At 41.0% G+C, this 11487-nt stretch overlaps 1 protein-coding gene across 1 annotated transcript in view; it reads left to right on the top strand.

Annotated features, from left to right (window-relative positions):
• Window positions 1-3060: 3060 nt before the first annotated feature.
• The window catches only part of ACOT9 (acyl-CoA thioesterase 9), a 29208-nt gene continuing 20781 nt past the window's right edge, over window positions 3061-11487 (top strand). The window contains exons 1-5 of the mRNA XM_086389332.1: window positions 3061-3239; window positions 6323-6414; window positions 8391-8436; window positions 10461-10631; window positions 10870-10907. Of these exons, the coding sequence (XP_086245458.1) occupies window positions 3220-3239; window positions 6323-6414; window positions 8391-8436; window positions 10461-10631; window positions 10870-10907 (367 nt within the window). The 5' untranslated portion in view covers window positions 3061-3219. The remainder of the gene's footprint in view (window positions 3240-6322; window positions 6415-8390; window positions 8437-10460; window positions 10632-10869; window positions 10908-11487) is intronic.

Genomic DNA, 11487 nt, shown 5'->3' with positions numbered 1-11487 from the left:
ACACACACACACACACAGATATCAGGGTTGCTGAGCTGTTTTAAGAATTTTACACAGGCTGCCAATTGAGAGAATTGTAGACATATGGATGAATGCTGGACTGGCTGGGTTTTAACAGGGGTTCCCTGAGGTTAGAACTAAGGTAAGTGGGCTAAATGATGATGATATGATTTTTTTTGTTCTTTAAATAATATCTGCAGTGAGACATCTATGGGGTTGATTGCTCTGTACTCCTTTTCTAAGGAGAGCTCCATATCCCCATTTGAATGGCTACTTATGAAGATAGCCATATGAGTAGATTGTGATGTGTCCACAGGCCTGGGTGAGGAGGTTCCTGTTAAGTCAAATGGGCTAATCATGTGACCTTGCCCTGCTGCCGCAGTTGACCAGCTCAGGGGTGTGTACCTAATCCCACCTGGGTCTACCTCTTTCAGGACTTTTTGTATTTGGGCTACAGATTTTTGGGATCAGTCTCCAAGCATGTGGATGTGGCTGTGATTGTAAAATGTAAAATTCAGGAGCTGCTTTGACCATGTGGAGGACACCATTATATAGGGAAAAACGAACGAAGCCTGTGCACAAAGTAAAGCAAAGATAAGTGATGGAGAAAAAGCATCTTCATGGCATCAAGTCACTGGGTCTAGCTGTTCCAGCCCAAAATGACACTATTTATACACTGAATCACCGATGCTCAGTGGTAAAAAATCCATTTGCTAATGAAGGAGACTTGGGTTTGATCCCTGGGTCAGGAAGATCCCCTGGAGAAGGAAATGGCAACCCACTCCAGTATTCTTGCCTGGGAAATCTCATGAACAGAGAAGTCTGGTGGGCTGCAGTCCATGGGGTTGCAGAGTCAGACACAACTGAATGACTAAACAACAATACACTGATTACAGGCTGATGAGAATGTGTCTGGCTGGAAAGTGACTCAATTGCACAAAATTATAAGCTATGCCTACCTATCATTATACCATCTATGTAACCTAAAAAATTCTCTTGCACTTAATTTTTCTCCCTGAACCTACTGTTGCCTCAAGCAAAAGTTCAAGTAAAAACCAACAAGAAAGTGTAATTCGATAAAATATTTATTGCACCAAGTTAGGTATGGTAGAGTACAAAGAAGTATTGTTACCAAACCAAACCTGGGTCTGGTCACCTGACTCCTGGTAAAGCCAATCTACTGATACCGGGTTGTGGTGAAGGAAAGTATAGTGTTTATTGCAAGGTGCCCAAAGTGGTCTTTAAAGCCCATATTATAGGTGACATTGTAGGTGCCTGATCAGTGTGTGGACGTTCTTCTGATTGGTTGGCAGTGAGGCAACGGTGGTATTTTGGGAGTTAACCATCATCAGCCTTCTGGTTCCAACTGATCTGGGGTCTAAGTGCTTGTAATCAACATTCAGGTGGGGGTTTTAGTATCTGCAAAAAACAAAAAATCAAGGCTATGGCTCAGGGTTTTATCTGTCACTCTTGTGCTATGTGCTAAGTTGTTTCAGTTGTGTCTGACTCTCTGTGACCCCATGGATGGTAGCCTGGCAGGCTCTTCTGTCCTTGGGATTCTCTAGGCAAGAATACTGGAGTGGGTTGCCATGCCCTCCTCCAGGGGATCTCCCCAACCAAGGGATCGAGCCGCACCTCTTACGTCTCCTGCATTGGCAGGCGGGTTCTTTATCACTAGTGCCATCTGGGAAACCCCAATAGCTCTTGAGGAGTAACTAAAAGTCCTTGACTTTGCTTTATGGCTAAATTAATATTATTTTGTCTTGCTTGACTGTTTTCCTTTGCTTCTGTATTTTCTCACTTCTCCAGTTAAATTTGCTCCATGGAACTTGGGGCAGAGCTATGAGGCTAAAGCTTTTCTACAAATGAGAGGCAGGGGACATGGTGGGGGTGGGGGTAATAGGTCCCTGGGAAGGCCCTATAGGGTCCTGCTCTGTTTCAGTAGAACTGTCATAAAGCAAAACAAAACCAACACTGGAAAGGTATGGACAATATGAACAAAAAGAAAGTCGAGATCCCTGCAGGCCAAAAGGAGAGTGGTATTTCAGGAGTTAACCATCATCTGGATGTGGGACTGATAAAAGCAGGGAAAGTTAGGTGGAGAGGAAAGAGGAAGCCAAAGACCATGGGCCATCTGTAATTCATAAACTGATTTTTAAAAAAGAGCCAGCTTAATTAAAACTGACTAATTTTTAGTAAGCATGGGGTATCAGAAAAAGCATACAATATCTACCCTGCCTTACAGGAAATTACCATCTTCAAGGACAAAGAAAGACGTGCGTATATTTTGGAAAGATCCCTCTTATTTCCTTCTTTTCTTTCTTCCTTTGACCTCTTTATCACATTTGAAACGATGCAGTTTGCTAACTTGCTTGATGATTATAAGGTAAGCCTCCAAAGGGCAGGGAGTTTTGTCTATTTTGCTGCATCTTCACAATCTACAGAGTCCTGCACACTGCAAACAGCTGTATAAGAATTCGTTGATTGAACTGGAGAATCACAGCCTAGGGTAACATCGTCTTAACTTTCTGGCCTTGAATCTCTCTGGGCGGGCCAAGATCGCCCACTGCCAAACGCTAGGGGGCAGACCGAGATTAGAAAAGGAACAATTTTTTCCCCCGGAGGGCAGAGTTCTCAACCTTTGCTAACGTTAGCATGACCTGGGTCGCCTTTAGACATACTGCACCAGGATGATGATGATGTTGTACAGTCGCCAAGTCGTGTCCAACTCTACCTCTGACTAAATCAGCATCTCCAGAGGGTGGGGCCCTGAGTGGGATAACGGAGACAAGCTCCAAGGATGCGGCTGAACCTAGCCTCTGCGTCACACTCCGGTGCCGCCGGGTGCATTTTATCCACAGTACTTGTGATAGGCCAGTGTCGTAGTTAGCAACACTCCCGCTGCTGCTGATTGAGCGGGAACCTGGGGGGAGACGGATTACAGCTTCTCGCCAATGAGTGGGGCTGCAGGCTCAGCGTGGGCCCGCCCCTGGGCAACGAGGCCCCGCCCTTGGACCGCGAGACTCCGCTCCCGGACTGCGTAGCCCCGCCCCCAGCCCCATTCCGCGGCCGTGGTACAAGGGTGCGGTCTGGGTGAGGTCGGATCTGGCGCCCGAGCGCTCTCTTCGTCTTCGCGCTTTACATTGCTTCGACTTCTCTCCACCGACCGGTGCGTGAGGCCCGGCTCTGTGGTCACGCGTGCAGCGGCGGCCAAGCGCGATGAGGCGAGCAGCGCTGCGGTAGGTAGCCGGGCGCCTGGTGGGGCGCGGACCCAGGGGCGCCCACTCCCTGCCTCGGCGCTGCTAGCGGGCCCGGGCGGAAGGAGCGGGCCGCAGCAGGCGGAACTAATGCCGGGGGCTTATGGGCAGAAAATAGGGTCGGGTAGGGAAAGACACTAACGTACCGTGACCCCGCCAGCTTCTGCACTGCACCTCCCGCCTGCGCGTCTTCTGGCCGTAGTTTGATGATAAAAGTGAAGCGACACTTGAAGTGAGGAAGTTGGGTGTTCCTGACATTCCTTTTTCTTTGCTCGTCTGGGGTGTAGTGTGGAGTTAGCCTTTTGTCAGAAGGCTAGAGTTTAGGAGTGCATATTACTTTTATCACCCTCTATGCTTCTTTGCAGAGCATGTTTATGGTTAAGTGCTTGACAGACTTGGACTCTGACTTGAGTGTGTTGTAATGTGGGTAGAGATTGCAGGGTACCTTCCGGCCTCTCAGGACCTCAGAACTGTGTGACTAGGTCCCTTGGTGCTGATTGAATTTTACTTTTACTGAACAGCAAGACCCTTAAGGCCAGGTGGGGGAGTGGCTTTGATTGGGCCACTTGGACAAGGAGGTTGATCTGAATCACAGTATTTTAAGTCTAGGGGCCCATGGGGGTGTCAAAAGGGAGTGGTCTGTGAACCATCTGAAATAATATATATCATTGTGTATATCAATAAAATATATCCCCCACCCCAGCTACTAGGCATGAGGGGCCACAGGTTTCATCAGATTATCAGTAGGGACAACATGAAATTGTAGTGAAAAGTTACAATACACTGAATATTCACTGGAGAATAGAAATTTGTTATACTGATACACGATTAGTATAATCAATGATTTTTAGAAAGAGCATTCACATTAGGCCTTCGTTGTGCTACAGGGATGTATTTCCACATTTTTTATGGCAGTGTGCAAAGAGCAGGGTTGCAGGACCAGGACCACAGTTTTCCAAATAAATTGACCCAAGTGTTTCTCTGTATTTATCAACTCCTTTCTTTACTATCTCCATTTGATACTCTATTCAGAGATGGTCCATTATAGTGCCTGGCTTATTCCCAAACTTCTGGTCATTTTTGACCTTTAGGGGAGACTCTGAAGAAGCATGCCTTTCTGGAATAGCTCATGTTTTTTTGAGGACTTGTCAATGTAGTAGGCATGCTCCTCCCAGGTTAACGTGTGTTAACTTCTCTATTTTACATATGAGGAAACTAAAGCTCAGAGAGGTTAGGTAACTTGCTCAGGGTCACTCAGCTAACAAGCAGCATGGTCAGGGTCTTAACCTCTGTATACTACACTGCTCTTCACTCAGGCAGAATGAGATAGTTTTCCTCAGTCTGCAGAAAATGCTGCTTCTTAAGGAACAAGACAGAATGCTTGTATAAATGTGTATTTACCCAAATATGTGAGATGAGTTGTATAGCTCCTGTTAGTTCGTGATTAGTATTTGAAGTATTTACCCACTCAGAGTCAGATCTCGTTTCTTATATTGTGATCATCTACTCCATCTATTATTATTCCCAGTTAATGTATTGAGGGCATGCTTTTTTGCTCTTCCAGCTAATAGTGGCAATGGAAGATTTTTAGCTTTTTCCAGTGTGCTTTTTAAAACCCAATATATTCAGTTGCAGAATAGTAGTTTCTGAGACCACATGCTCTATTTCCTTCAGTGAGGGATTTGAACCTACAGAGTATACAGAAAGTGAAATAGTGAAAAAGTTCAGCTCATATTCTGAGAAAACGCAAATTAGAAGGTCAAGAATAAGAAGATTGAAATATTAATCCACATATAAAAATACAGAAATGGAAAATTTATTGGGAAAAGATAAACCAAAACTGTGTAAGATAGAGTCTTGTTAGCTGTGTAATTGGAGAATAAACACAAAACCAAAACCTGAACCCTTTAGGAAGCATTCTGGTCTTAGTGGATGAGCAGGGAGCATATCAGAGACAGTGTGATGTCTGGCTGGCTAAGGAGTTAATTTAGCCACTGAGCATGTGCTCCTTTCTGTATTCTTTGCAGTTAGAGTAGTTGACTTGGTGAAAGGACCAGGATTTGTTCTAGTAGCACATGACTGAAAACTACATGGAGATTTTACCAGATATTTTTAGTCAGAGACCCTTTGTGAATGCTGTAATTCAGAAGAGAAATCTATAGTAAATTTGGACTCTAAAGAAAATAAGTTAGTTATTACTGAACCTGGCGTTGCTGCTGCTAAGTCACTTCAGTCATGTCCGACTCTGTGCGACCCCATAGACGGCAGCCCACCAGGCTCCTCCGTCCCTGGGATTTTCCAGGCAAGAGTACTGGAGTGGGGTGCCATTAGGTAGTAAGAATTTACTAGTCACTTGAGCTGGAATTAATAGCAATATCTGGGGTTCTTGACGTTTTCAGTGCCTTGCCTTAGTCCACTGGGCTCTCAACAGATCAGTCTGTCAGTCCCTGATACTATGTGTGTGTTATCCTTGATAGCAGAGTGTGTGGTTAGGAGTCAAAACTTATGTACTAGCCAAAATCAAGTTAAACAGCTTGTTTTGGGGGAACAGGTTAAGCATATTTGGGTGAATACCTTGGATTTTATTCCATTGGGGAGTAGGAAATTTCTGCCTAAGTACATTAAATACTCTCTTTGAGTAACCCTGGAAAGGGTTCATTCTGTTTTCAAAGCTGATTGACTTTTAATTGGGTTTAGTTTATTTATTGAGGAAGTATGGTATGACAATAACAAAATAAATATTCTTCGTTTACTCAGCTGTTTACCGGATAGATTCTGGGCTTCTGAAGGTAATAAGTTAGAACCATGAAACCTGGTTGATATCTTTTATTTATTTATTTTGTAGATTGTTAACCTAATTTTATTACTCTCACTGGAGAGATGGTTTATGGTGTAGCCTCATAAGCAAATATGCATACACTTGAGAAACTAGTGCAGACACTGTAAAGACAGTATTTACTAAGAGTGTGCAATGGCAAAGTGCTCCAGAGGAGGCACAGGTCTTTGGGATTGTGAGGAAAGAAGCCATGGAACCTTCTCTAAGTGTGTTTCTTCTTGTTTTATAGGCTTTGTACCCTGAGCAAGGGGCTGCTTGCTCCCAGCAGAGGACTGACTCAAGAATCTCAGAACCCGGAGAATGTCTTCCACATCCGTGAAGGCAAGCATGAGTACTTACCTTTTAGGCCCATATAGGGGAAAAAAAAACAAAACCCTGTTTTATTTGAGAGGCATGTAGATAGACAGTTAGGGCAAATGATGCATAGTAAAGGTTGCTTTTTCATAAGATTCTCATTTATAAAATGACCAGGATAGCTTTGGATAGAAATCACATTCAGAACTTGACCTTTGGTTCCTGCAAGCCTTAGGGACTGAGCTTTTAGTTAAATGATTTTTACATCCTCTGTGTAGGTACTGTGAAGGCATGGAAAAAAGATGTAATTCATGAGCAAGAGACAGGCCCTTCCGTTGTACCAACTAAAGACTCCTAGTCTGTAGTTTTGTTAGAGGTATCCTATTAATCTATGGTTAATCGAAGTTAGTTTCAGTTACTAATACGATATGCAAACTATGGATGTCTGTGTCAGTGTAGGAATATTCATTATAATGAAAATTATGGCTTCTTTAAAGGATCCAAATATATATATGTGTATATATATATATATACAAAATTTAAAATTTGCTTTGTTTTCTTGGCCCTCAGCAGCTGCCTCTCTTCTTAAACTCATTATAAACTAATAATAATCATTTTTTATCACTGAGCATCAGTAATCTGTATACTATTTGGGATACTTTCTGTCCATTCTTTTATTTAAAGGACTTGGGAGGAAAAAAAAGTCAGAAATAAGACTAATTTACTCATGGATATTTTTGGCACAGTACTCTATGGTTTAATTGTAATTAGAGTTTGGACCTAATTTATGGTATATAACAGTTGGGTTTTTTTGGCCACACTGTGTGGCTTGCGGGATCTTAGTCGCCTGACCAGAGATTGAACTCAGGCCCCAGCAATGAAAGTACAAAGTTCTAACCACTGGACCACCAAGAAATTTGCTATAACAGTTGTTTGATAGAAAAATCAACCACTTTTTCATGAAAAGTAAAATGCATGTTCATCTAACCATATTTGGTTTTGATCACTTAGTTTTTGAAGGAACAAGGATTGCTGTAGGTAATTTTCTGTAACCGGAATGTATATTTAAAATGCTAGATAACAATGCATGAACTCAAAACATTATTTAAAATCCTATAGATTTGTTTTTTAATGTTGACTAACTACTGTTTAATCTTAATTTATTTCCCCTTTATCCATATAGCATATTCACCTATACATGTGAATCACGATGTGTGTGTGATAATTGGTATCAACTCTTTTTTTTAAGTGCTTAAATTTTTTTTGCAATAATTTATTCTTGCAATTTGGGGCAATGGGCATTAACTAAACTTAAATTGCTTTCTTTGCCTTTCCTTTATTGCTTCATTTTCCTTGCCTCAATTTTTCTAACATTTAGGGTAATATAAATGTATGAGAAATCGATTAGAGTGAGACTCAAATTTTGATAAAAGTCCTACTGCCTATAAGAAGATAGGCTGGGATTCTGTTCATAATATCTTCATCATAAAGGGACTCCAACTGAAGCTGATACACAGCCTCATCTGATGAATAATTGGAGTTACCCTTTTCTGCTTATTTATAAGGAAAAAAGTTTGTTTTTTTCTGTATCATTTTATGCAAAACCCAAACTTTTTGGCCAGCCCAAAAAATCCCAGTGATTGACACAGGATATTCTTTTCTGCACTAAAGGAGAAGGAAATGGCAACCCACTCCAGTATTCTTGCCTAGAGAATCCCGTGGACAGAGGAGCCTGGTGGGCTGCTGTCCATAGGGTCGCACAGAGTCGAACACGACTGAAGTGACTTAGCAGCAGCACTAAGGAAACAGTAATTGTTTCAAGTTTTGGGGACGCAGAGGCCTGATCCCTTCCCTGAGCTGTTTGTTTATGGCATTAAATGGAAATTCATAGCTCTTTGAAGATTTTGAATGCATGACTCACTTTTTGGAGTTCTGGAGCTCATTACCATAATCCAGTTCTCACATTCTTAGTTTCATGGAATGACTCTTTATTTTTGTTTCAGTTCGAGATAAGTTGCGGGAGATAGTAGGAGCATCCACAAACTGGAGGTATGCACTCTGTTCATTCGTTCTTCTATCCCTGGAGTGGTATGCCAGGCTTATTTAGGCTCAGTTGATGCTCCCATTGTAGGAATGGGGGAAACCCATTGTTAAGAAATGGATTGAGAGGTTTTTTCACCTGGGGGAGAAGATCAACATTCCAGCATACTCATCAGTTGATGCTTTGTTGTCGTAAAATCATGTAATTTATATGTACTCTACATTTTTCAAAGTGCATTCAGGTATATTACCTGACTGATTGTCAGTGAAACTTAGGACATGCCTATGACGTATGTTTCTGTTCATTTTTTGCATTTGATGAGACTGAAACTCAGACATTGAACGATCGAGTACTGGGGTTTGGAACTTGAACCCAAGTTTCCTGGTTCATCTGTTTCATGAAGCATGACTCCTTTATTGCTTCTTATGAGTTCATAATTAACCAGGTCTTCCATACAATCTTTATCTCTCAGTATTTCCTTATTGTAAAATAGGGTAGTATCCCTCTTGGTGAACAGAATTTTGAGGCTAAAATGAGATAAACAGAAAGCACAGTAATAATAATCTATTGTTGGTATAAAAATTACCTGATGACTTCTTTTTATCTCATTGTATGAAAAATTTCAATTTACTTAAAAGTGGAAAAAATGAATACCTTTTGTTCCCACCATCTGAATTGGGTACTTAGGAACATTTTTCCAAATTTGCCAATTTACATATACAAGTCCCTGGTGGCTCAGATGGTAAAGCATCTGCAATGTGGGAGACCTGGGTTTGATCCCTGGGTCGGGAGGATCCCCTGGAGAAGGAAATGGCAATCCACTCCAGCACTCTTGCCTGGAAAATCCCATGGACGGAGGAGCCTGATAGGCTACAGTCCATGGGGTCGCAAAGAGTCGATCACGACTGAGCGACTTCACTTTCACTTTCACTTACATATACTGGCTATATAGGTTCATGACACTTCAGCTCCAGTTATGTTCCAGTACATCTCTAATAAATAAATATATTTTCCTATGTAACAAGCAGTTATAAATCTCCAATAAGTAAGATGTTCTCTCATGTGGTGAAATTGACAGTCATTCCCTAATAGTATGTTATTCATCCATATTCAGCATTCCTCCATTGTTCCCCACATATTTTTTTATAACTTTTAATAAAAATCAAGATCCAGTAAACAATTGCATGCTTATGACTCTCTTGTCTCCCCTAGTGTAGAATAATTACCCCTGCCTCCTTTTTTATCCCTATGAGTTTAACTTTAAAGAGGCCAAGCCATTTGTCTTGTTGAATGTTCCATATTCTGGATTTACCTGGTTCCATTTGTAGGCTTCACCTTTCTGGCAGTTATACTTCATAAGCAAGCTTAGAAAGACAGCTTAATGAATGATACTGTGAATATTTTAGTTCCCTATCCCCTTGTGTCTCTCTCCTCTTCCACCTTAATCGTCTCTTCTTTTTCTTCCCTTTCTGTCTCCTTTTCATATTATCTTCCTCTTTACCTTTTGGTGTGCCTTCCAAACTTCTTTTGGATATACTCCATTTTTCCTCCTCTGTCTCTCTTTACTGAAATTGAAGGCAGAGAGAGAGAGAGAGAGCTGGGGCACAGAAAAAACGAGACTTGTCCAGGTGAGAAATGGGAATGTGGAGTTCAGTGGCCATGTTGTTCTTTAGTGCATTTACATATATATTAAAAAATATATATTTTTATTATGTCCATTTCTGTATTTTTAGTTTGATTTCCAAGATTCTATTCTTTCAATACACTTTTTGATGAGGGTGAATGTATCGTTCATTTGGATATATCTGTATCACTTATAAGTGTATTTTGCTTATCTACTAGGCTGAGAAATTTCAAAAGACATTTTTAATTTCACCAAGTGGCAGGTGGGAAGGGAGGGAAGGAAAAGGAGATGAGGTAGGTCCAGACCTGCTCTTTCCTCCTTTCATGGTGTCTGACTGGCCTGTATAGCACTGAAGTTGTGGGAGAGCAGGTTCCTGTGTTTCATGAAGCTTGTATCCTTTCTTCTCAGAGACCATGTGAAAGCAATGGAGGAAAGAAAACTACTTCATAGTTTCCTGGCTAAGTCACAAAAAGGACTGCCTCCTAGGACCATGAAAGACAGTTACATTGAAGTTTTCTTGCCTTTGGGCAGTCAGCCTGAATTACGAGAGAAATATTTGACTGTTCAAAACACCGTAAGGTAACACAGCGCTATTTTTGCTTGTGCCATTTGTTTTTATTTCCTTTCTTTGTTATAACTTTGAGATCCGTTCACTTATCTAAAATGTGTGATTCTCTGATTTTTAATATATTCAGAGAATTGTACAACCATCACCATAATAAATTTTAGTAGATATTTATCACCTCATGATGTATTATTTTTTTTAAAGGGTGATCATCATGATTTTCATTTCATTACAGTTTTCTTTATTTTACAGGTTTGGCAGGATTCTTGAGGATCTTGACAGCCTAGGAGGTACTGATATTTTAATATTTTTGAATAGGGACTTATATCAATACATTGATGCCTATGGCTGGAAAAGGTCTTTTTATTCTTTAACTTGCACAGATGAAGATATTCTAAAAGAGCAGAAAAAGAATGGCATCTACTAATTCTGAATTGTCATAATTATTTTATTTAATTAACCGAAAAGTGGCAGAGTACAAGGAGTTGTTCTTCCCTGAATCATGTGAGAGTATGATGATGACACGATGCACATCAACCCCAGCTATTTTCACATGTGTTTCCTACAAACAAGGACATTCTCCTTCATTAACTACAAGATAACCCTCAAAATCAAGAAATTAACACTGACATTTAGACAGTCTAATCCTCAGACCCCATTCAACTTTGGCCAGAGGTCCTTTATAGCAGGAGGATCCACTTCTGAATCACGTATTGTGTTTAGTTGTTGTATCACAGACAGTTCGTCAGTCTTTCCCTGACTTTCATGACCTTGATCCTCTTGAAGGTTATGCGCCAGTTCTTTTGTGGAATTTCTTTTAATTTGGATTTGTTTGACGCGTCCCCAAGATTAGATATGGGACATGCATGT

This window comes from Bos grunniens, chromosome X, assembly GCF_055505025.1.
Source record: "Bos grunniens cultivar Pamir isolate PY7600 chromosome X, Bosgru_T2T1.0, whole genome shotgun sequence".
NCBI classification, from domain to species: domain Eukaryota; kingdom Metazoa; phylum Chordata; class Mammalia; order Artiodactyla; family Bovidae; genus Bos; species Bos grunniens.
Note: the sequence above shows the minus strand (reverse complement) of the source record. Positions and strands in the feature narration are given on the sequence as shown.